Source organism: Boleophthalmus pectinirostris, unplaced genomic scaffold (genome assembly GCF_026225935.1).
Source record: "Boleophthalmus pectinirostris isolate CB_2022bp ecotype Guang Dong unplaced genomic scaffold, ASM2622593v1 HiC_scaffold_15, whole genome shotgun sequence".
NCBI lineage: Eukaryota > Metazoa > Chordata > Actinopteri > Gobiiformes > Gobiidae > Boleophthalmus > Boleophthalmus pectinirostris.
In genome coordinates, this window is record NW_026571070.1 from 9748484 (window position 1) to 9774877 (window position 26394).

Here is a 26394-nt window from a genome sequence, read left to right on the forward strand (position 1 = left end):
ACAAATTTAGAACAAAATTTCAGATTCTGCGTCTCATGTTATATAACTTTCTGGAGATGGCAAGTCACCAGCATGGTTCAATGGAAATGGGAAGTTAAAGCCTACTGCGGGACATTCTACATGGCTATAGATGAGCTTTATGTTGTACTGTGCAAGATTATACCCAAATCTCCAAGGCAACGAGCAAGCTAAAGCCCTCTTCCAGGCTAAATAAGAGTCAGGTTTGTGGAGATGTAAGCTTTTTAGTGCAACAAAAACAACCAAACTCTTATTTTAGTCTATTTTCTAATTAAAGTTGCATACTGTAGCTTTAAGTTTTGTTGTTTAATTACATTTTAAACAAGCATTGGTTTTATGAATGCGTTGAGTGGTGAGTTTTGAGACCGAAATTACAAAAACATCAGACAAATACTTAAAAAAAACCCGTAACATTTTATTTCCAAAAATACAAAAGACAATTTACATACAATGTGACTGGATGCCGCTCTGTTGTCCTAAATGTTAATTTCTAATCTTTACACTAAAACTAAACTAAAAATAACACTTTAAAAACGTCATTGCGGCGTTAATGCACAAACATAACGGCTCACTCTCGCTCAAAGCATCATGGGAAGTTGAGTCTTTTAACACAACTCAAATTAATGCTGCTGCAAACAAGGCACATTTGTGATAATTATACACAGTGGAAGTATCTTGTTTTGTTTCTTGTATTAATATATAAAAAAAAAGACAAAAAAAAAAAAAAAAAAAAAAGGTAAGTGAACCCCCCTTTTGGCCCAGAGTAGCAGTAATTCTAAAAAGCTTTTGCGTTGTTTAATATTCAAATTTAATCCCTCATTTATATTTCACTATTGTCTATTAAATAACCACAATTTGTAAGTTTCCTACTAATAAAAATGCAGTTTACGAGTCCTTTATATCCCTCTAGGTGGCGCCAAACAACACAATTTAATTAATCGTGTCGCTTCATTCGTTGAGAGGAAAACATTAAATAAAATAAAGTTTAAAAAAAAGAAATAAATAAAGAGAAGAAGTCCTAAAAAATATATAAAATGTAATGTTTGCGCCATTTTAAATTTCAGTGAGCAGTTCTTGACTTGTATTTTGGTCAGTCCTGTAAACATACACTAGGTGGCGCTCAATACCACAAAATGCACTTGATTTTCACGTGGTCCGTCATTATTTTATGTATGTTTTTGCGTATTTCTTCAAGTATTAAAATCTGATGAGTCTGTAAAATGTATTGGTTTTTTTTTATCCTTGTGGCTGATCCGGGGTCAGTTTGTGTTACAGGGCAAAGGTCGAAAAGACACGTCCATGTTTTCCTCCATGATGATGTCGAATCTGCACATCACAGGCCTAAAAAAGATGGAAAAGACATTTGGTAAGTGTTAGTGAATGTTGTTTTAGTTATTTTAAAGCTACACTTAGTCACTTTTCTAGTGAAGGCAGGTGTTTTTGAGCAATAAAAACACCTGTTACTAATTTAATGCAAGATGAATAAGATTAATGCCACACTGTGTGACATTACAGGTGATTAAAATATCTCAGTCAAGCAGGTGGCAGATCCTTTACCAGAAATGTTACACAGTGAAGTTTTAAATTATACAGGCTGTGTAGGTGATCAATTAACCTTTAGGCAATTACCGCCCAGACTTAGCTAGGACTGAGCCAAGACTAAACCAGGACCAAACCATAAACCAGGTCTAAACCAGGACTAAACTGGGACTAAACCAGAACTAAACCTTAAAACAAGACAAAACCTGGACCAAAACATAAACCATGACTAAACCGGGGACTAAACTGGGACTAAACCAGAACCAAACCATAAAACAAGACTAAACCAGGACCAAAACATAAACCATGACTAAACTAGGGACTAAACCAGGATTAAACCGGGACTAAACCAAGTCTAAACCAGAACTAAGCCATAAAACGAGACTAAACCAGGACCAAATCATAAACCAGGCCTAAACCAGGCCTAAACCAAGACTAAACCAGGACCAAACCAAGTCTAAACCAGGACCAAACCAAGTCTAAACCAGGACCAAACCAAGTCTAAACCAGGACTTAACCCAAAAATCAAGACTGAACCATAAACTATGACTAAACCAAGTCTAAGCCAGAATTTAACCAGGTCTAAATCAGGATTAAACTGGGACTTAACCAGGTCTAAACCAGGACTAAACCAAGTCTAAACCAGGTCTAATCGAGGCCTTGTCAGGGCCTCACCTGTCAGGCTGGTCCAGGGGGGTGAATCGGACCCTGACGAGTCTGATTTTGTAGCGAGGTCCGATCACGTTCCCGGTGTTGATCCTCATGGAGATTTTCTGAATATTGGAAATGTCGTCGTCAAACTCAGCGAGCAGCCGAGTGGACGTGTACTGCTCAAAACGAAGGAGTTTACTGAAAAAAAAACCAACAACAAAAAACTTCAACTGTAACTCAGGAGGATTTGGGGATAGGGCCATAGATACTAACTCAAGTACTTGTTGAAACGCCTCATAATGTGTAAATAGTGTTTCTGAGTCGTATTTTTTAAAGCGAAAAACATTTTTAAAGGTGAGCTTCACTGGTGGGAGGGATGTCATCTGCTTATAGACAGAAATGTTATTGGTTTGCTTGGAATGTTCCACAATATGGCATTAAACTTGTCAGTCTTGCATTTTACATGTGTTTTATTGCCCAAAATACCTGAAACATGCTCACCTCTCCACAGATCTAAACCTGTAACTTGACCTTTTGGCATCATATTTTTAAAAATACAAAAAAAAAATACTGTTTTAATAGCACTGTCTATTGTTTCTAGTGGTTTTTTTGGGTGATTTTAGTGCAGTTTAGGTAAATTTGCAGCTTTCTGGTCAAAAATGTACAAAATCTAAGTCTGTGCTGCCTTCAGGGGTCACTACAAGTTCAAGTAGTTGGTGACATCACACAAGACTCTTATGCCAGTCTAGCAGCTCTGTTTGAAATGTGGTTTTGGGGCAAGGTTTAGATATTGAGTCATACTGCCATACTGTGGAACATTAGAGACAAACCAATAATAATTTCCACGAAGACAAGCAGGTGACAGAAAAGTTACATTACTTTAATTAAATACATAAGTCTAAATGTGACTCACTGGTCGACTCGGGCCTCTGTGAAGCTCTTGCTGCTGTGAAGCCGAATGTAGACCACTCCCCAGCGCAGGTACTGGTTCCACGTGACAAAGTCGACTCTGTAACTCAGCTCTGCACAACAAAAAAAACCACAAAAACACGACAACAGTGAAAAAATGACAGAGGAAATCACAGCCATATATAAGTAGTAAATACAGTAGACGCAGTACTCACTCCTGTACGGCAGAGAAGACGAGGTGCTGAAGAACACTTTGGTTTGGCCCATTCGGATCAGAGCCTCTCTCCACGGGCTCAAGTCGTAAACTGAACACACACATAAAAAATAAATAAATAAAACAATTAAAATGTAAATGTAAAAATCTGGAAACTCTCTGAACTATCTCTTATTTTCTGTGGTCCTTTAAAGGTGCACTGTGTCACTTTTCTGATGGACCTCCTCGCTCCATGGAGATCTCACTGCTTTTCTTGGAATGTTTCACAGTATAGCATTAACCTGATGTGGAAATGCTCTGTTCCACATAGTGATGTCATTACGTGGTAACCCAGAAAGTGCTCTTCTTGTTTTAAAATCAATAGACACATTTCGATGCTACAAATTGCCTTAAAGAAGAGCAAAACTAAAATAGATGAATCTCATTTTTTAAACTAGCAGCTGCTGTTTTAAGCATCATTTGAACTGCTTCACTCCTAAATGCGACAACAGAAATCAACTAAACCTCTAATTTCTTTCTTTTTTTTTTTCTTACCCAGTTTAGGGCAGGGGGCGGGTTTGAAGGCTTCGCACTGGAGACATTTGGCGTCCAGGAAGTCGCTGTAGGACGAGCAGGGAAACGCGGTGATGGAGCAGGTCTGGTTCAGAGCGCAGAGGTACAGGAACACCGCCCTCTGGTGGTCACACACAAAATATGACTTCCCTGACAGAGATAAAAGATAAACACGATGAATGAGACGTGTGTGGGGGGCAATTCGTTTGACACAATTTCTTCTCTATATTGCTCAAGCGTCAACCTAGGGCAATGACTATGGTTGCATGCACACCACAAGTCTGATTGTTATCTGATTTCTGGAGTTATCAGATTACTACAATACCATGAAAAGAGTTCCGTCTGATATTATTTCTACTTCTAAATACAATAGTTGCTCTAAAAATCCATTTATTAACTGATAATCAGATTTCTTTTGTACTATAAACCAGATTTGGGACCAAATCGTTGTTTTGCAAGTCTCAAGTAAGTCTCAACTCTTTAACCTCAAGTTCAAGTCAAGTCCCAGATCAAATACAGGCAAGTCCAAGTCGAGTCTCAAGTCACAGGCCCATAAGTCCAAGTCAAGTCCAAATCGTCTGCTTTGAGCTTCAAGTCATTTCAAGTCTTTAAACCAAAATACCAAATATAGCTTAGATTTTTGCAATTTATATGAATTTTAAGATAAACAAAAAAAAGTGGTATATTTATATATATAAGAGTTGTAGAAATGTAAATATTTAGTTTTTAAATGTCTTGACAAGCTCTTAGTGTGAATCATTGCAGTCAGAATAGAAGGAATTCAGACTTAGAAATGCTTAATAAGTTATTTTGTCTTGTAGTCTGCACTGAAATGGAAGGATCATGATCTATGTAGTTCCCTTTGTTTCACTGTGTTGTTACTGTGTATATTACTGTAGTAGATTTGAGGATACTATATCGCAGTACTTCAGTTACACCCAAAGTAACATATGGAGAGTGACATGTTCCAGTTTGTTCCCGTAAAATTAAGCAACGCATGTATCAACTGAAAAGAGGAAAGTATTTTATAAAAACATATTTTTTTAGGAGAAGCCTCAAGTTTTGTCAAGTCACAGGCCTTAAGTCCGAGTCAAGTCCCAAGTCATTGAGCTTCAAGTCCAAGTCGGGTCCCAAGTCTTAGTCCGTTTTATCAAGTCTCAAGTCCTAAAAATAGTGACTCAAATCTGACTCAAATCCCCACCTCTGCTGTAAACACAGACCAAAATCAGATCTAATGATTGGGTTATCTGATTATTCTAGTTATCTGATTTTACTGGTGATGTAAAGTTCCCCACTGAAAACCAAAACCAGACGCTGTGATAGTATTTGCTCTGAGTGTTACCTGCAAAGATGGTCTTGGGACAGCCCGGTTGGTCGGCTCCTCCGTTTGCGTAAAAGTCGATGTGACCGTGGGCTCCTCTCAGTCCAAATGCTGAAGAAAAAAAACAAATGAGTCTGATTAAACAAGAATAAGATTAATTATTTTTTTTAAACTATGATAAATTGTATTGTATTCCTGTATGTGCAGATGTGTTAGATGTTGAGATCTGGTTTTGGACTTTGGAATTGAAAAGTTGACGCTGGATCTTTTCTTTCATTTGTTGGAAATGTCTACTTTTAATGATGGTTTTATTTGGCAAAAATGTGTTATTTCATTTTCAGTCATGATACTTCAAACCAAAAATATGACATTGACTACACAACAAAAAGTGTGCATGTTAAAATTGACTCTCACAGAATCAATTTCAACATTTTCTCAGGGTTTATATGAGTCCAATCTGTTCTAGAGTTAATTTAACATTTTTGGAAAATGTTAATTAAGTAACACTGGACCAAAGTTCCTGTTTAACCCCAAAATCCAGAGTTATATTAATGTTTTCAGAGTAAACAGATAACACTTTGTAGATTTATCCTGATTTAGTGAAACGGCACACAGAGGTGTTTCATTTTTACACTTTATTTTAGTTAATTTAAGATGAAATTATGCACAAAATTGGTTCAAAGTGGTCTTCTCTTGCGGGAGTTTGAAGTGGTGGGTGGGAGGTGCCAAATTAACACTAAGGGAAGTTGAATTAACACTAGAGAAAGTTGAATTAACACTAGAGGAAGTTGAATTAACACTAGAGGAAGTTGAATTAACACTAGAGGATGTTGAATTAACACTAAGGGAAGTTAAATTAACACTAGAAGAAGTTGAATTAACACTAGAGGAAGTTGAATTAACACTAGAGGAAGTTGAATTAACACTAGAGGATGTTGAATTAACACTAGAGGATGTTGAATTAACACTAGAGGAAGTTGAATTAACACTAGAGGAAGTTGAATTAACACTAGAGGAAGTTGAATTAACACTAGAGGATGTTGAATTAACACTAGAAGAAGTTGAATTAACACTAGGGGAAGTTGAATTAACTTCAGCCACATCAGCTCTGGCAAATAACCCCAACTCCAACCCCTATTTACCTTTTAAATAGTTAAAATAACACTGTTTTAGTCCACATCATTTCCCCTGTTCACCTTGAAAATATTTAGACCTTCTGTGTGATTTGATACTTTTTGTATTTGATTGTTGTGTTATTGATTTGTTGTTTAAACTCACAGTCCATGTCCGTGTGCAGGACGTCCACAAACTGAGCGTCGCTTGGGTCCAGTCTCTCATCTGGTCCGGCGCTGGTGAACATGGGGCCAGCCGGGTCTAAGCCTGTGTGGGTTTAAACATGTCAGTGATATCATGTCTGCCTCTTCTGTTACAGTCTTTTCCTCTGGTTTGGTCTGGATTTTGTACCTGTGATGCGTCCGATCTTCCCTTTGAGATTTGAGCCCACAAACCCGGCGAGGTGAGCCCCCAGACTGACCCCGATCAGGTGGATGTTGTCCAGAGACGCTCCCTCCTCCTGGAATTACACAAGTAAGAGGGTTTACAACAGAACCGGTCAGAATTATATGGTGTAAATTTGCTGTTTAACTATCAGATTGCAGATTTGTTGACCTGAGTTGTGATTAGTATCCCTGTAATTAGTGGGACTATCAAGTTTAGTCTTCTCTGCCGGTCTAAATAAACAAAAGTGCACTGCAAATTTCTCTGATCTGGACAAGATTTTAAAACTTGTATCAGGTTATTCATCTTGTTTTCAGTTTTATTTTCTACTTACTAGATCTGAGACTGATGAATTCTAGTCTAGAGGTGGTTTATTTTAAGATAACTTGCCAAGTAAACTTATCTGTCCATGCAGCAAGATAATTTTACTACTTTTCAGTCATTTTCTGATAGATTTACAGTCAAACGCAAAATTATTTATACCCCTGTCAAATTTTGATTTAAAGTTACTTTTATTCAACCAGCAAGTTTTTTGTTGATTGGAAATGACACAGGCGTCTCCCAGAAGATAAACAGACGATGTACAAACTGGTCAGCAATTATGGGAAGCGTTTGATTGTGGTAATAGCTGATAAAGGCTTTTCTATTCATTATTGGGTATGAATAATTTTGGATATGCCACTTTTTGTTCAAATGTAAATAAAAGCTGAGAAATATTTTTTTTCCACAGTGGTGCCTCTTGTACATTGTCTGTTTATCTTCTGGGATATGCCTGTGTCATTTCCAATCAAGAAAAAACTAAAAGTAACTTTAAGTCAAAATTTGCCAGAGGTATGAATAATTTTGGGCTTGACTGTGTTTATATTTTAAGCTTTTTTGCCGTGTGTATTTTTGTGGTGGAGTGTATGCGACCTTTTGTCCATAGAGACGTTATTGCTTTGCCTGGAATGTCCCACAGTATGGCATTAAACTTGTTTATCTCCAGTGAGACAAGCAGGTGATGGCACAAGGCCAAATTACACTCACAGTAAGAACGCATGATTTTCAAGATACTTTTTAGCAAACAAGATATAGTTAAATGCCAATAAAGATGTGGAAAAATATTGAAATATCGATATATCATATCGTTTAATGTGATGATACAGTATCAATATTGTGGACTGATGTATTGTTATATCGACAAGAATATTTTTTGGTATATTTAACTAAATTATTTTGTTACAGCGCTACAGTTTTGTTGCTTGTTTAGTGAAAGAAAACTTGTTTATGCGACACATTTGACATTTTCACAGATTTGAGGATTAAAATGTTTGTGTTCCATATTAACTTTACCATAATTTTAAGTGAAACTTTTCAAATTGATTCGAAATATATCATATCGAATCAAAACCGCACTGTATCGTGACATGTATTGTATCGTGGCCTATGTATCGAGGTTTGTATCGTATCGGCAACTTCTTAACGATACCCAGCCCTACTGTGGAACATTCTAGACAAAGCAACAACATCTCCATGACGACAAGCAGATGGCGGACCAGACCAGAAAAGTCCCATTGTCCCTCTTTAACTCACCTGCATAGTGATGATAAAGTCGGTGAGATTTTGCGCTGCGTCTCTGGTGTAGGTGACAGCGATGAAATAATTCAGATTGGCCGCTCCTTTGTTCCAGTCGACCACGATCACGTTCATGTCGTCGTGGGCCAACAGCACCTGCACCACCCGGTCGATCCAGCTAGGGGGCGCTCCCGTGGGCCTGTATCCGTGTATGACGAAGGCCGTGGGACGCTTGGGGTCGAAGAGGGGCTGGCTTGAGGGGTTTCGATGGCGAAGTTCACGTCCACAGTACATATTAGAGCGAGTGTAGAGGAGCAGGCGCACGTATAAAGACGTCCCCATGAAACAGTGAGAAAGATTCAAGTCTGTGAAGTTATCGCACAATTCTGGCTCCGATTCAGACTCCCCGCTCTCCTCCTCACCTGAAAACACAGAGGAAAGGAAATGTGTATTAAATAATCTCCTAGTTCAGTTTTTCACATTAAACTTATCACTTAGCTCCACGGCCAATTTACAGGTCGGAGAAAGGTGAGCACACAAGTAAGAAATTAATGCATGATTTACGAGGTATTTTAGAGCAACAAAAACATTCACAACTAAGCAAAATGATATATTAGATACTGTATGCGTAATGCCATACTTGGGAATATTCAAGGCAAAGCAATAACATCTGCATGGAGACAAAGCAGGTGGCTAGAAAAGTTCGTAGGCAACCTTTAACAAGTCTATTCACATACTTTTGTGCACAATTGCAAAAACAGACTCAGGAGGGAGCTGAGCCCAAAGGCAAAGCTCTCAATTTACCGCTCGATCTACGTTCCTCCCCTCAACTATGGTCATGAGCTCTGGGTAATGAACGAAATGACAAGATCATGGATACAAGCGGCCAAAATTTGTTTCCTCCTCAGGGTGATTGGGTGCTCCCTTAGAGATAGGGTGGAGGAGCTCAGAGTAGAGCCGTTGCTCCTCCACGTTGAGAGGCACAGCTGAGGTGGCTCGGGCATCTGTTCGCATCATAGATTGTATAAAAGAAGTGGACTAAGCAAGTGTGATGTCACCCATCACAAGCTAGGCTTGTTGATGTTTACAGGAGCGAATCTGGAGCCAGGCTCTATGTTATGAATAGGATTATTTTGATGGACAAAATAGCGAAAAAAAAACAGGATCATGCAGAGACTAAAATGACGAGGCTCACTGCAGCAGTTACAGAGAGAGTGGCGACAAGATCCTAATGTAAGTCAATTGGAGCCAGATTCAGAGGGAGCCAGAAGAGCCTCCTGGCGAACGTCCTATTTGGCACACAGTGGCTAGAGCATTAGCTATGTCCACTCATATATATGGTCTGTGGTTCGGATGCCTCCTGAATGCCTCCTGTTTTGGGCATGTTCCACCAGAAGGAGACCCCGGGGAAGACCCAGGACACGCTGAAGAGACAACGTCTCTGGGCTGGCCTGGGAACGCCTTACGGTCTCCCTGGAGGAGCTGGAGGAAGTGTCCGGGGTGAAGGAAGTCTGGGAGTCCCTGCTTTGGCTGCTGCCCCCGCGACCCAGCCCCAGATAAGTGGAAGAAAATGGATGGACTCACTTTTTTTCCACCAGTGATTTAACATACTGTAAAATAGTTTCAAATTCACACATCTAACAAAAGGAGCACTATGTAACTTTTCTGTTGTTATGCCATCTGCTTTGTCTCCATGGAGATGTCATTGCTTTACTTGGAATCTTGGAAAGCTTCACAGTATGGCATTTAACTTAATCTATCTTCTGTTTTTAGGGTTTAGAGAGAGATGGTTTAATGCCATACAGTGAAACACACCAGGCAGAGTGATAACATCTCCATGGAGACAAGCAAGCACCGGAAATGTTCTGTAGTGTTTCTCTGTGTACATAGATGTTGCCCTAGTGGCCGTGTGTGGCGTTACACTAGGCATAACCACAACAGGAGCCTGGGTTTCCACTCTGCAATTAGCCCACATGCGTACGGGACACTGCACTGCCCTCAATAGGATCAGCCTGCTATAAAAAAACCTCTCATCCCTTAAGTCCCGCCCCTGCCCGTGCATAACAGGTCATCGCAGCTGTCAATCAAATGTCAAAAGTAGGCGGGACTTGTGGTGGACTTGCGGTGAAAGGAATACCCCCAAATCTAGGTCTGGAAGAAAGTTTTGGAACCCACTTTAAACAATAAAAGTTAGGTTAAAAATACAAAAAAGTTCATATTAATTAGCTGATTTGCAGTATTTTTAGTGACTTTTAAAAGCATATATATAGTATTTTAAACTTTTATCTGACATCTGTAATAACTGGACTGTAAACATTGCCTAATAAATACTAGTTATCTGAAAAGCTGACAACATTTTAACAAAAATTATAGTATTTTAACTATCTAAAATTCACAATAAAATACAAAAAATGCTCATCTTTACTTACCTTGGCAAAGAATGAGAAACCCCAGAACGTAGAGTATCCTGTGTAGCTTCATTGCAAAGGAAATCCAAACTTAAATAAACTAGAGAAATGATCTAAAGGATGAGAGGAGAGATGAGTAGAGACGTGCACCACTGGGTAACGCAGACACACTAAGCTGAAGAGGAGGAGGGAGCAGAGACTTAACGGCAGATATCTTCCAGAAGCGGGAAGAGGAGGAGACTGAGAAGCTATGGAGATAATTAATAAAGAAATTAAGACTTTAAGTAGTGCTGGGTCAATACTATAAACATTTAAAGCACCCATATTAGTCTTATTTTCTGATGTTATGATTTTATTTTCTCGTCAAAAACAGACCTGGAGTTGTGTTTTGTTTCATTCACACGTTTAACTCATCCTGAATATTTAAGCTTTAATTCTTCTCTCAAACTAGAAACAGTGTGTTTTTAAACTCCATGCACCTTCACGAGAATCATTTTGGACAGTTTTAGCCTTTATCTCTACTAAGACATTACATCACAAGGTGGAACAGAGCATTTTGAGCTTACGTAACTTTGCTTCAGTATATTAATAACACAAGATAAACTTTCATAAACTTAAAATTATAAAATTATTTGCACTGCATCTGTGTGTTTCAGCTTTCTGCTACAGCATATCCAACACTCTGAAGACTTTTAACTCGTTCAAAAGATTTAAGATTTAGTTTTAAATGGTTAATCTCTGTGGCAGCGGTGCTACGTTTTGGGGTTTTTTGTTTTTGCCGGTGTCACAATTAATTTATTTTTTTCTCCTTTATTTTAAAATCAATGCTATACAATGCAATACAAAATACATCAAAAGTGCATTTTTTTGACTGAGTTCATAGAGTTTTTTAAATGTACAATTAATAAAATAAATAAAAACAATATAAATACTATTCAATACATCTGACTCCATAAAATTATTCATTATAACGGCTTGTTTAGATTGAATATGGCACAAGACTCTCTTAAACTGCAAAAATTCATTAAGATACATTTTGAACAAGGGTTTTATATTTAAGAATCTGCATTTATTTATCATGTTATATCATATTTATCATTTGTTGTCTTGCAAAATTAGTCAATATTAGGCGACATTAGGTAAATCTGTATCATATTCCACCGTCCACATTTGGAACGAGTCCCAAAACCTTCTAATATACAATAAAAGAACATATATTTGACAGTTTTGATTACACTGTTACAAAATGTTACAGTTAAGTTTTCATAATTCTAAACGTATGGGTATTTTAAGAATCCAAATTTTCGATTAACCACATAATCTTGATATCACCAAAAATAAACGTTTATTTTAATATTAATTTCTATGACAATGCTCCTAATTTTTGGATAACTTCATATTTATTTATTTATTTTGTCTATTATTTTGTTGGCATCAATTTAAAGAGAACAACAACAACAAAAACTGACAATTAATAAACATAAATACATATTTCTACCATTATTTTCCTCGTCTTTGCGGCATAAACAAAAGGAACAGGAAGAAGATAAATCATATAAACTCTGCAAATTTCACAGATCAAAAAATTTAAAATTTCTTTAATAATCAATCCCCACCAAGTCACTAATCAATGAGCCATATGCATGTTACTTATGCTTTCATTAACTTTAAACATTTTCCTTAGTCACATTGTCCATTATTATTTTACAGTTTTACATTTTCTTGAATTTAGAAACACTAGTGCAACTTTTTAAATCATGATTTTTATGTATTTTAATGTTGTCCTCGAGAATATAGTTCGGAAAAAACATTGTCTTCTATGGTGAACAGGAACAAAGCGTTAACTTAAGTCTCAAGATGCAAACAAAATGAAGTATTACTATGTTGTGACTTGAGTTTTGGTGCAGGCCATGGACTCCCAGGTCGTGTGCGTGTGTTGTTATGTTAAATTACACGTGTTTAAGTATGGGTCTGTACAACGCGAGGGCAGGGCACGCTGTGGTCTGAGCTATTCATATCCAAAACTGGGCTGAATCCTTCCACGATAACAACCGCCTACGAGACTCTCTCTGCACATTTTCAACACGTTATGAACCAAAATACTGTTTAAAAGCCCCACTATGTAACTTCGCTTGTTTCTGTAGAGGCAGCTGCTGTGACTGGAAGGTTCAACTGTACCTGTTTTCTACGTGTTACGAACCAAAATCCTGTTTAAAGCTGCACTGTGTAACTTTTCTGGTGAATGCTGCTGATTTGTTTTAAACGGGGTGGGCAAAATACGGCCCTGGAACCATTAGCGGCCCTTTAATCTTTATAATCTGGGCCACTGAATTTAAATAATAATAATTTTCAGTGTTTTAAAAGTAATTTTCAATAAATAGTAAAAAACTTGGTATTTTGTTGTAATGCTTTTTGGGATATTTTAATAATTATTAGGTTTTTTTTTCTCTCTTTTGAGGTGGATTACCAAAAAACTTTGTCCGTCTGCTCTTAGTCCAGCCCTTTCGTCAAATTTTCGAACCCTTTGTGGCCCACGAGTAAAAAAGTTTGTCCACCCCTGGTTTAGAATGTTTCGCAGTGTGGCATTAAACTTATTTATCTGTTAATTTACAGGTTAGATCTCCGGAAAAGCAATCCCACTCACAGTAAGAATGTATGTTTTTCGAGGTATTTTTGAGCGTTAAAACAGCTGTAATTGAATAAATGCAACATGCTGTGGAATATTCCAGGTAAAGCTTTGACATCTCCATGGAGACAAGCATGTGGTAGAATAGTAATGTAGTTTTTGGGATGAATGCTTTTAAACAGTGTGGCAATCGTGGCCCTTCTTTTATTTGGCACTCTGAACTCTTCAAATACTCGTCGCATCTTTAATTCTAAACATCAGCGGCGGTGTCTGAGCCCGGCGCTGTGATTGACAGGTGATGGGTCAAACTAAGGTCACCGTGTTCCAGTTAAAGAGCTTACGCTGCATTCAAGTGCATGCTGGAAAATGTGTCATCGTTTGGCCCAAAGGTTCCAGCCTGTATGAAGTGACTGAAGTGATGAAGTGACATTTTTTCAGAGCTCTTTCTTTGCAGCTGGTGTTAAAGGTGCACTATATCTCCTTGGAAATGTTATTGAGCTGCCTGGAATGTTCCACAGCATGGCATTAAACCTGTCTATCTCCACCAAGACAAGCAATTAGTAACCAGGCCAATTTACTGGTAAGATTGATTAGTTTTTACTTCGAGTTTGTGCCAAGAGAGAAACAATAATCATACACATACTACTGTCACGACTGTCAATGTGAATGTCTGTGTTGATAGAATAATGTTTGAAATAAATCTAACCTTGCATCTCCTGAATTGTCGCATGTTGAGGAACTATTTTCTCATATATCAGTCCGCCACTGCCATGTTTTCTATCAGGAAGTACAACTCGCTGCTGCTGCTCAGACATAAATCCTTCAAATGCAAGGTTGGATTTACTTCTAAAATTATTCTATCGACACAGACATTTACATCGACAGTACGGTGTAAAAAGTAATCGTTTGAATAATCGTGATTTCAATATTGGTCAAAATAATCGTGATAATGATTTTTTTCATAATCAAGCCGCTCTAGTCGTACAAACTAATAATAATGATAAAGAAGGCGTAGAAGTTTATCATTTATAATCGTATTGTATTGTGTCACAACATCAAACACAAGAAATGAATGAAAGAGCAGAAAGAAGAGTGATCTTATGTTATCTGCCCCATTTTTCCTTTTCCAGACAAAACATCAACATCGATAGTCACTTTAAAACATTTCAAATCAGTACATTTCAGTTCAGTCACAATAAATCACTAACCAGGCTGGTGCCACCACATGCCTTCGCTCAATTTGATTTCTTTCCAGTGACCAGGTCAGGAATCAGAATACACTAGATGGTTTGCAAGAACCCCAGAAGTTTTAGACCACGCACCGGCCAATCAGTGAAGAGCTGTGAAGCCATGACGTCAAACTCAAGCGTCTGTCTGAGTCCCTTTTGTGGTTCAGCACAACAGTAAACAAAGTGGTCGAGATGGATGTAGACGAAGACAGACATTCTGTGTTGGCAACGACTCACGAGATCGAGGATTTAAAGCCAGAACAAAGAGAATGTTTGGTGAATTTTATCAAGTGGAAAGTCGTTATTGCCCTTCTTCCTACGGGATTTGGTGCATTACATACGTCATGACCAAACAGCAGCGATTGGTTAAATAAAAAAGTACCCACCTACCGTCGAGCAAACGAATCCTAATGCTGCGAGGTCAGACAGTTTCCATGAAGTGAAACTGGATGATGAATCGGGCTAATAAAATCACACCAATTGCAAACAGAAATCTTCACTATTATGCACAACAACTTAGTTCCTTGTTTGTACTTACACATTGCACTGGATTTTATGTGTTTATGTAAATGCCGTCATTGTACCTTCGTCAACTTCTTTCACAGAAATGTTTCGCTCCATAATCCTGGTTCTGAATCTGTTTTTTTTTAAACATGTAGGTGTGAGTGGCTTGTTCTTGTCTCAAACAGTCTGAATATTTACAGATAAAGAACACAGGAATCATACAAGAGGCTTCAAACCTCTGCTGCAAGTGATCGAGTAATGTAACAAAAAAAGATTGAGATTCATTTTTCCCATTTTTGTCTCTAAAATCCAAAGGTCACGCGCTCTAGTTTTTGTGTCAGGTCAGAGGCTCCTTCACGCCGCATCAGTGTCAGTGGAGGTCAGAGGTCAGGGGTCAGGTCACGCTATAACAGGCTCAAAGCTGCAGTAATCAGCTCATATTTACAGTATGAGTCTGAATGGACTTAGGTAACTTCAGGTTTCCGCTCCGGTTTAAGCTCTGGTTATGTAGTTCACTGTTTTAACACCACTAACACCATTAACACCAGTGCTGGAGCTGGGCCACTGGGAATGAATGAATGAATGAAGCGTGTTTATTATGGGTTCAAACTAAATTAAGAAAACTGTCAATACAATCAGTCTTTTTTTAGTCTGGAATGTTCCACAGTACAGCATGAAACTCCAGGGAAACAAGTTACAAGCCAGATTTGTGCAGAGATGACCCTTAATGTTTTGGCGCTATTTATTTTTAAGCATCTGTAATTGAATAAATGCAAGATAGACACGTTAAATGCTGTACTGTGGAACATCCCATAGGCTGAGCAATAACTCCTCCATGGAGACACATAGAAAGTGGACCTCTGACCTGAAAAAATATGATAATTTATTTATTTTTTTCCTTTTTCCACAAAGAACTGAGCTTTAATAATACTAGCAAACTTTATAACAACAAACTAATGTGATCTACCTTTATAAAACTTCTCTTATATTGACTTTAAACAACCAAAATAATGTACAATTAATTCTCTTTTAAGTGTTTTGTAAGTGTTTCAGATTAGATTCCCTGAATAAACTGGAAAAATAAAGACAACAGGCAGTGCAGCTTCGCTTCAGGGATGTCCATGAGTCCAAAAGTTGTTTAAAATATATCACTCGTTTTACCAGATCTTTGGCATTTCCTGCCCTAACAACATGAAACTTGGCACTGCACACCCGTACTTTCAGGATGACACCCTCCAAATTTTAGATTGGTCGGCTGGGCGGTTGGAGAGTTATGTGTGGAAAAGACAAACAAACAAAAAGACACACAGATGTTCCTTGCATTAATAGATAGATTATATTTCCATTCCATTCTTAAATGTCGCAATTTTCAGTCCATTCATGTTTAACAGATAACTACAATCAAGACATTTCCAGGCATGTTTTCGTGGCTTGCTTATAGGATCCAGAATGGGCTCTATTCATGCTTAGGTCACAAAACCAGAAGACATTTGGAATCGTGGATGATGACTTCCTTTGGGCTCTGCTGGCGATAGTAACTCTGACAAAATGTGCAAAAACGGCGCGAAAATGGCCCACTTTTCTTTATCTAGATATCATTGTATTCGTTATTTTTTCCTTTTATAAATTGCTTATTAATTTATGTGTTATAATTTGTCTAATTAAAAAGAAAAAAATGTCATTGTAGTGTTCTGTTTTGTTCAGCAGATCAACATTTCCAACCAGCTGTCTGTAAGTGACACTGAAGATGTGATTAGAGTCACGTCCCACATGGAAAACTTTTGCAGGTTGTGAAGACGCTGCTGCTGAATCCACAGTTTTATCATAAGCGAAGTGTCGGAAATTATACTGGAAGTCGTCATCCACATGTTTACAAACGTTTTTTGGTATGCGTGAATAGAACCTACACACAACAGTCTTCCTGAAGACGTGAGACAGACAGGCTCAAAACGCTTCTCTCTCTTTAATTTCATGATCATTATTTATGTTTTGATTGTGATTTTAATGTATTCTGTAAAGCAGTTTGAATTACTTGAGCATGGACTGTGCTATACAAATAAACTTGCCTTGTATTCTTCAATATTTTACAAAAATTTGAGTCTGGCCACCGGTAAATCTTCTGTTTTCAAATGGGGATGATTGACAGGGGGATGAGCCAATCAGAGGCATGCATGGACCATCCTTATAGGGAAAAATAAAGCGAAAAAAATGTAGGGGCCTGAAAAATATTAGAAAATACTAATCTCTGCTAATCTGAGGTGAGACATTGTATCAGTAAACGATAAGTGACCAGTGAGCTCTTTCATTATATATGCACCAAAGAAAAAAAACAAATCTGATTGGACGATCCTGTTTGGCCGGATTCCAGACGCAGGAGAGAAAAACAAAGAGAAATCATTCTGTATTTTCCACTTGAATATCAACGAGATAATGGAACCCTGTGGGGAGAGTTGTGAAACGAACTGGCTTTGTGTCTTTGTGTATTTAAAGTGTCAAAGGTAAATGTCAGATTGGAAACTGTTACATCAGCGGAACAGATTACACCACTAAATAATCAGAGCCAAAAGTGAACACGTAATAGCTTTTATTAAAATTATAATACTTCACACTGCTACTAAATAAAATATAATACTAAATAATATGAACACCCTTTTGTTACAAAACATCTGACATGAAGGAACAATCAAACGTGTGGAAAACATTTTTAGGTGAAATCTCATTACATAACTCAAATATAAGTTTATAATGAATATACAAACATGCTGTCAAAATACTATAAAAAGTTGTTCATTAAAAAATGTATCTCTTTAAAAGTGCACTATGTAACTTTACCTTGTCTCCATGCAGATCTTATCACTTTCTTGCAATGTTTTAGCTCGGTTTTAATCCTTATTTCTTTTTTTTCCTTACTTCTTTTTATTTTTATTAATTTCTTATAATTTATTGAATTGTTTGCATCCTTGTCTGTTTTTGTATGCTTTCTGTGTGCTATTTTATTATTATTTTATTTCTTTTTGTATTGTTCTTTGTGGCTCATTCAGCACTTTGAAAGAGTTATTATTATTATTAAAATGTTCTACAGTATGACAGTATCTACAGTTTCATTCATTCAGTTATTATTATTTGTCAAAAAAAAATACATTGAAAAACATGTATTCTTACTGTGAGTGTGCTCGCCTCTCCATGGATCTGACCTCTAACTTAGCTTAGTAGCTTCACCTGCTTGTTTCCATGGAGATAAATATGTTTGATGACACACAGTAGAGCATTACAGGTAAAACAATAGCCTAATATTTCCACGGAAACAAGCAGGAGGCAGACTGTACGCTAGAAAAGTTACACAGAGCGTCTTTAGTGTTTGTTTCTTTGGTTTAAATATTGTGCAATGTCTGAAACACTGGACTTTATAAATAAATTTGATTTGCAGGAAAAAGTCGACTTTACGTGATGTGGGGCGTGAGTTTTCTGAGGATCTCCATGGGAACGGCGGTGACGATGACGGAGGCGGAGCTGTGGACGGAGGAGAGCGACTGGAGGTACCGGAGCTGGAGCGCGACGGGAGACAGAGCGGAGGCGGCACGCTGCAGGGCAAGAGACGCTCCGAGCTCAGCCTCAGCAGAGATCAACTGAGAGAGAGAGAGAGAGGGGAGGGAGATAGAGAGGGGGAGAGATGGAGAGAGTGGGGGGGTAGATGGAAAGAGAGAGGGGGAGGAGAGAGAGAAAGACAGGGAGAGAGTGGAAGATAGGGGGGTAAGAAGAGGAGGGAGGAAGAGAGGGAGGGAGAGAGGGCAGGGGGGCAGAGAGAGAGAGAGAACCAAAGAGAGGGAGAAGGGGAGCGAGAGAGAAGAAGGGAGTGAGACGGGGGAGAGAGACAGAATGAGAAGGAAAGAGAAAGAGAGGAAGGGAGAGGGGGAAGAGAGAGAGCCAGGGAGGGTGGGGGGTGGAGGGACAGAGAAGGGGGAGAGAGAGAGAGCGACAAAGAGAAGGAGAGACGGAGAGGGGGAGGAAAGAGAGCGACAGGGAGGGTGGAGGTAAAGGGAGAGAGAGAAGAAGGGAGAGTGGACAATAGCCAGAAAGAAGACAGAAAAAGAGGGAGAGTGCGGAAGCGAGAGGGGGTAAGAGGGAGGGAGAGGGAAGGGAAAAGGAGAAAGGGAGAGAGAGAGGAGGGGAGGAAGCAGGGGGAAGAGAGCGACAAAGGGAGGGAGAGTGGGGGAAGAGGGGCAGAGAGGGAGGGAGAGAAAGTGGAGTGGTAGAGAGAGGGTAAGAAGAGGGGGAGGGAGAGAGAGAGAAGGAAGAAGGAGACGGGGAGAGAGCGAGAGAGAGAGAGGAATAGGAAGAGGGGATGAAACATAATTACACGAGTCCCCAGAGCTTTGGTCAGAGTCAGACATATATTTTGTGCAAATTATATCATAAAAATCTCAAACTAATTGTACAAAAATTGGTACAAGAGCCAGTTTTTAAGTATTTTTTATCCTGTGATCCTGTGTTTTTGGAAGCTGCAGTTTTAGAAAAGGGTGAGCTTCCAGGTCACACAAGAAAAAAATGGCTGTAACATTTTTTCTCTACATTTTAACTTTTGACTAAACATTTCTAATACTTTAAAATAACTGTGATTATGGAGTGTTTCCAGGTTAAATCAGTTGTAGATTGGAGTCATAGTGTTTTGTACCTTTGCCCGGGCGACTCTCTGGGCCTCTGCCTCCAGGGCCATGCAGCGCAGCAGGTCCACGGGCAGCACCAGCCCCCTGAGCTCCACCCGCTGCACCCGAACGCCCCACGGCCTCGACGCGGCTCCTATCACCTCCTGCGGGACACCAGGGGAATTACAACCAACACAAAATAATAACTTCACCTCTTTAAGGTGATGGACATGTTAAAGCTGCACTGTGTAACTTTTTAGTGTTTGTCTCTATGAAGATGTTATTGCATTGCCTGTAATGTTCCTCAGTATGGCATTATTAAACTATATATATATTTTTTTTCTATAACTTCATGTTTAGATTGTTTAAAAGTAACTTAAAAATCCTACTTTCTTACTGTGAGCATGTCGCCTCTCCACAGATCTGACCTGTAACTTAGCCTTTACGGTGAAACTTCCAGTCGAAGCCATTACATTTCATTGGAGACAAACTGGTGGCAAACCCTTCACCAGAAAAGTTACACAGTATACCTTTAAACAATGTTGAGAAGCATTAAAATTTAAAGAAGGAACTGCTCAACAAAGTCGGCTTTTGTCAATGAGCAATTGTGACCAAACACACATTGAAATTTAATACACCTTGCAGTCTGGGTTTCCAATTAACTGCTGAACAAAAGGTAAAAGTAGCTGCTAACAAGGAAACTACCACTACATGACATCACAAAGTGGAAGAGAAGCATCTTGAGCTTTGGAGAAATAGACAGACTAATAATAAACCTTTTTCACAATGGACGGAAGTGTCTCGTTGTAGGTTTGCGGGACTTCAATTAATAGTTTTCTAAGGTAAAATATCTGTGGAAATGTCTTGCGTGTTCTCCACCAGCTTCATAAATCTGCCCCATTAACAAATCTTCATCCAACAGGGTCGACGAAGGATAAAAATGTTTACAGGAAGAATTTATCTACAACTGTCAAGGTAAGAAAGACAAAAACTGAAAGGCAAACGACGACGAGCATTAGTGAACTACTGAGCAAACCAGTGTTATGGTTCCAGCTCTTTGTGCCTAAGACGAGACTTAAAACTAAGGGGGACAGGGCCTTCTCTGTGGTCGGCCCTAAGCTCTGGAACATTCTGCCCCCCCCACGTCCGAACAGCCCCCACAGTGGAGTGTTTTAAGTCTCATCTTAAGACCTCTTTTTATTCTCTGGCTTTTAACACCACGTGAGTTGTGTGGTCCTCTGTGATTTTTTAATTATTTTTAAGTGTTTTTATTGGTTTTATTGATTTAATTTATTTATTGGTTTATTTATTTCTATTCTATGATTTTGTTCTTATTTTATTTTACTGGTTTTATTATTTTAAGACTAGTATGATCATTTTAATATTGTTATTATTATGTATTTGTGCAGCACTTTGGAAACCGTTTGTTTGTGAAATGTGCTATAGAAATAAAGTGGATTGGATTGGATTGGAGAGATGTCTCGCATTCGAACTGCACAAATTTATCTATCTCTGCTCATATCGACATCATGAAATCAATTTTTAATTTTAATTCTACAATCCGTCTGAGTGAACAAGTTACTCATATTTTATTGATGACCATAACATTAGTTTTGCTCAGCTAGTTATTGATCACCTTTAAGTTTTTGTCTTTCTTACCTTGATAGTTGTGGATAAATTCTTATTTTGTGGACATTGTTGGCTGAAGATTTGGTGATAGGGCAGATTTATGAAGCTGGAAGAGAATACGCAAGACATTTCCACAGATATTTTGCCATAGAAAACCATTAACCGCTTGTTCCGCAAGCCTACAGCGGGGCACTTCCAACTGTTGTGAAAAACGTCTATAAAGGATTACTCAAACATGTTGAAAGAAACAAAACAAAACTCAACACAACAACATTATAACATGACTCAAAGCTCACAAGAGTCAATCATTTTGCGTAATACAGGACCTTTAAATGTTTTGGATAGATGTTGCCTGGATGAGTGATGAGATGTATTCACTTTTGTCCAGTTGACAGATTACATTACATTTTCTTTTGCAGTGTTTTGTATCTTCTCACCTCCATCTTCTGGGCCATGCTCCTCCTCTGTGTGATTATCTGTGAGAGAGAGTGAGAGCCCACCGTGGCTCTGAGCGACGTCTGAGCCAAGAGCCGAGTGAGGAGAGGCCCGTCCTGAGCACGAGTCACCCACAGCACCGGCTCCACCACGCGGTAAAACAACACGGCATCCACCTGCAGGGGCACTGAGTCTGCTGTCAGCACCTGAGAGAGAGGGAGGAGAGGAGGAGGAAGAGAAGGAGTGAGGAGGAAGAGGGGAGAGAGGAGCAGAAGAGGGATGGGAGGAGGAAGAGGAGAGAAAGAAAGGAGGAGAGGGAAGGGGAGGAATAGGAGAGGAAAAAGAGAGAAAGAGGAGGAGGAAGAGCAGGGGAAGTGGAGGATGAGAAGAAGAAAAGAGGAGGAGAGTGAGAGGAGGAAGAAGAGGGAGGGGAGGGGAAGAGGAGGGGGTGCGGGATAGTATGAGGGGAAGAAGAGGAGAGAAGATGGGAAGAGGAAGGAGGAGGAGAAGGAGGGGGAAGGGGAGGAGGAGAGGAAGAAGAGAGGAGGAGAGTGAGAGGAAGAAGAGGAAGAGTGGAAAGAGGAGGAGAGGATGGAGTAAGAGAGGAGAGAGGATGAGGAGACAGTGGAGAAGAAGAAGGAGGGGAGGGGTAGAGGAGGAGAGAGAAGAGGAAGAGAGGGGAGAGGATGAGAGGAAGAAGAGGAGAGTGAAGGGATGAGAATAGGGAGGAGGAGGAGGACAGGAGGGGAGGAAGAGCGGGAGATGAACCACAAAACAAAGATTACCTCAAACCAAATTAGGGCTTTCTTAGCTCTGTTCGTGTTTTAGGTGTTTCGAGGTTCTGACCTCCTGTGGTTCAACGTCGATGCAGACGGTTCTCAGGTCGACAGTCTGAATCTCGTCCAGCCACGGGATGATCCAAAACAAACCTGAACACAAACAACTCAGGTTTATTAGTGGTTTTCAGATTCTAGATTGTGAAGAAGTCGTACTCCCACTTTGGGGCAAGAGTCAGTCTTCCCTGTTGATAACATTGTACCTCATGAAATATCCAAAAGGTAAATTCACAAATGTTGAACCTGATCATTTCTGTTAGTGACTAGACCCATGAACTCGACATATTACAACAAAAATCCGCATTTGAACAATATTAATTTTATCTGTCTCCCATCTGTATTACATATTATTTGCCTATATAATGTTTTAATGTCATCTGAAACCCAGCAGTATTTGAAATTGTACACAGCAGTCAGGTTGTATATTTAGTTTAGCAGTAATCAGTTGGTTAGAAAAGATTGATGTCAAACCCACCACTCAGTTTGAAGTACATAAATGTTCAAGACAATTCTGAATTTTCAGTTTAATGTGTCATCTGAAGTAGATTTTGTTATGGATTCAAATGAAGGTAGTAATTATCTTGTATCACATTTGCTCTGTGGCATGTTTTGATTCAGATAGTTCTAAGTTGTGCACACAAACCTGGTCCTTTGACTCCTTTGCCTTTAATAAGTCGTCCCAGCCTGAAGATGACGGCTCTTTCATACTCTTGAATGATCTGAAATTAAAAGAAAAGAGGTTGGATTAAAAACTACAAAATATTATGTATCACAAGTTCCTGTTTTGTGTTATTTGAAATCAGGGTGATGTCAGCTTTAGTTTTAACAGTTTTATATTTTCAGAGGTACTGCTACTTTACTTTAACAACATTTTAAAATAAATTGTACTTCTTGGAGTAGTTACTGGACAGTTTAATTTTGCTCTTAAGTGTATTTTATTTTGAAGTAATGGCACTTTTATTAATATTACAATTAAATCAACTGCATATGATAAAAAATGTTATGTCAAGATAGTTAGGCCTACTTTTTAAAACACTATTTTACGTTTACTTGAGTAAAATTTTCAGCTGCTCTACCCTTTTCTGTATTTTGGACAATGTTTGGACTAATGTTGACTGTGATAATTCAATTTACGTCTTAAATAAACTCATGAAATTCATGTCAGAAGATTACATTTGGTTAGGGTGAATAGATGTCCCTGTTTACCCGAGACAGTCCCAGTTTTGAGCCCTGTGTCCCCTGTCCCATCAGATCTATACAAAACCAGTGATTTGTCCCAGTTTTATACAAGAAATGTCCCTGACTTCCCTATTTTTGACCAATTTCATCCCTGCCAACAGTAAAGAGAAGCATAAATGTGTGATTTGTTTAGGTAAAATACAGAAAAGCTGCTTAAGAATTAACAAAACACCAAGAAAATGTGTCTATACTGACTCACATGTTCATCATGAGTGGTCCCTGCATAAGTTTTCCTTAATTACACACTCGTTTCACAGTTTTATATTACAAACCACCAAAGTTTTTATTTTTATTTTGGAATACTGGTTGCCCTACATTTGGAGATTTGGTGTTTACCCTGGCGCAGCCCCATATGGTGACCGGGAATGTGAGGGCGATGTAAAGCAGGGACAGCGCGGTAATCACGGCTCCCAGTACCTCCAGCACGCCCCGTTGCCTCCTCCCTCCATCTGTTCACGTTACAATCACCATAACATGACATAAAACAACTTACAACTTAATAAAACACAATGTAAACAAAGGAAAAGACGCTGTTACCGACTTAACGCGACCCACCTGTAGGAATATTTTCAACATTTTCAGGATCCGTGCGGAGAACTCCCACCTTGTTACGACCAAACATGAGTCTCCAATTGAATACAACATTAAGTCAAGTTAAAATCACGGTTTATTCATGTTTTTTGTCGATAAGTTTCTCGTTTTTTTTCCTTTCTTTGTTTTGTTTATTAACCCGTTACTATCGGGATTAGCTGCGTCTGCGTCCTGTGCGTGCTGCTGCCACTTCCGCGTAACGTTGCCATTAGCGACGGAGCCACGCCCACCCGGATGTTGAAGTCATGACAACAGAAGTGCGTTAAAAAGTTTTTGTTAAATGTAATGGATTTTAAAATTAATAAATCAGAAACTTTAACAGGATCAGAACGTAAAAAATATTTAAATAAACTTGTCAATATTATGATAAGTATAGATTTTCAGGAGTTGTTTGTAATAATAAAAATTGTGAAACGAGTGCGTAATTAAGGAAAACTGTTCTGAAGTATTTTTCGGACATTATTGGTAATTGCAGTAACAACTCTCGTGTCCTGCAACAGTGAACAGATTAACAAACCCTCCAGCTCCACTGCCACTAGAACTAATTTCCACATCTAAATGTAATGAGTTTGCAGTTTTCTTTAATGACAAAGTTCAGGGCATCAAAAATGCCATCAATTCCACAACACAAATAACAAGCATGCAGCCACAGAGACACTTAGAGCTGAATCACTTTGCACCTGTAACTGACAAAACTGTTTTAGAGATCGTCACCAGTCTGAGTTCATCTACTTGCTGCCTGGACATGTTACCCACTAGATTTCTAAAGTCTGTCCTCAACAGTTTACTTTCACCACTCACTCACATAGTGAACATGTCACTTCAATCTGGAACATTCCCAAACGCGTTGAAAACTGCGATCATTAAGCCTCTCCTAAAGAAGAGCAGTCTTGATGCCACAGTACTGAACAATTTCCGACCCATCTCAAATCTGCTTTTTTTTGGCAAAGTCCTTGAAAAAGCTGTTTACCAACAGCTTACGACCTTTCTCCAAATGAACAACTCCTTTGATGTTTTCCAGTCAGGTTTTAGAGCCCACCACAGCACTGAGACTGCTCTTATCAAGGTGACAAATGACATCCGCCTGAACACTGATGCAGGCAAAGTCTCAGTCTTGATCCTGTTAGATCTGAGTGCTGCTTTTGACACTGTCGATCATGGGATCCTCTTACAGAGACTGGAGGACTGGGTGGGCATCTCTGGTACTGTACTAAACTGGTTCAAGTCCTATCTAGAAGACAGGAAGTATTTTGTTGAAATTGGAAACTGTGTCTCAGATCACATGGCCCTGACCTGTGGGGTGCCTCAGGGGTCAATCCTGGGCCCCCTGTTGTTCAATCTCTACATGCTGCCATTAGGCCAGTTAATAAGCAGCAATAATGTGTCCTACCACAATTATGCAGATGACACTCAGATCTACGTCTCTCTGGCAGCAGGAGACTATGGACCAGTGGACTCACTTGGTCACTGCATCCAACAGATCAGTGTGTGGATGCAAAACAACTTTCTCCAGCTAAACTCTGACAAGACTGAAGTCATAGTGTTTGGTCCACAGAAACAAAGGGACAGTGTCAGCAGTCACCTCCAGTCTCTCTCTCTAAAACCTTCAAATCAGGCAAGAAATCTAGGGGTAATAATGGACTCAGACTTGAACTTTAACAGTCACATAAAATCAATAACATCTGCAGCCTTTTACCATCTAAAAAACATAGCAAAAATCAAAGCTTTACTGTCTAAATCAGACTTGGAGAAACTTATCCATGCGTTTGTCTCCAGTAGATTAGACTACTGTAATGGTCTGCTCACTGGTCTCTCCAAACGAGCTGTGAGACGCTGCAGAACATCCAGAATGCAGCAGCTTGCGTCCTTACTCGAACTAGGAAGTACGAGCACATAAGTCCCGTGCTCAGGTCTCTGCACTGGCTTCCTGTGCCTCTGAGACTAGACTTTAAAGCAGCTCTGCTTGTGTACAAGTCTCTCCTTGGCCGAGCCCCAAAGT

At 39.1% G+C, this 26394-nt stretch overlaps 3 protein-coding genes and 1 long non-coding RNA gene across 6 annotated transcripts in view; 2 read left to right on the forward strand and 2 right to left on the reverse strand.

The window, feature by feature from the left end:
- Positions 1-412: 412 nt before the first annotated feature.
- Positions 413-10736, reverse strand: lipib (lipase, member Ib). The gene is made up of 10 exons (XM_020923187.2): positions 10685-10736; positions 8274-8677; positions 6669-6777; positions 6483-6584; positions 5226-5315; positions 3866-4033; positions 3333-3422; positions 3122-3230; positions 2233-2406; positions 413-1359 (listed from the first exon to the last, which is right to left on the reverse strand). The coding sequence occupies exons 1-10, from the start codon at positions 10734-10736 to the stop codon at positions 1278-1280; spliced, it is 1380 nt and encodes a 459-aa protein (XP_020778846.1). The 3' UTR covers positions 413-1277.
- Positions 1236-18526, forward strand: LOC129408110 (uncharacterized). The gene is made up of 4 exons (XR_008631816.1): positions 1236-1384; positions 3870-3986; positions 6637-6791; positions 18450-18526. It is a non-coding gene; the product is annotated as an uncharacterized LOC129408110 (long non-coding RNA).
- On the reverse strand, positions 17640-24615 carry LOC110158671 (stomatin-2-like). Of its 3 annotated transcripts, none has more exons than XM_055150935.1 (7): positions 24360-24615; positions 24141-24253; positions 23209-23284; positions 22576-22658; positions 21732-21935; positions 19695-19829; positions 17640-18648 (listed from the first exon to the last, which is right to left on the reverse strand). In XM_055150935.1, exons 1-7 carry the CDS (start codon positions 24424-24426, stop codon positions 18463-18465), a joined length of 864 nt encoding a protein of 287 aa, XP_055006910.1. In that variant the 5' UTR covers positions 24427-24615; the 3' UTR covers positions 17640-18462. The 3 variants fall into 3 exon arrangements, with proteins under 3 accessions (XP_055006910.1, XP_055006909.1, XP_055006911.1); XM_055150934.1 differs by having other exon boundaries at positions 24120-24253; XM_055150936.1 differs by lacking the exon at positions 24141-24253.
- si:ch73-264p11.1 (uncharacterized protein LOC100000923 homolog) overlaps positions 21866-26394 on the forward strand; it is a 38164-nt gene continuing 33635 nt past the window's right edge. Inside the window, exon 1 of the mRNA XM_055150933.1 lies at positions 21866-21884. The gene's annotated coding sequence lies outside the window, so the exon portion shown is untranslated. The remainder of the gene's footprint in view (positions 21885-26394) is intronic.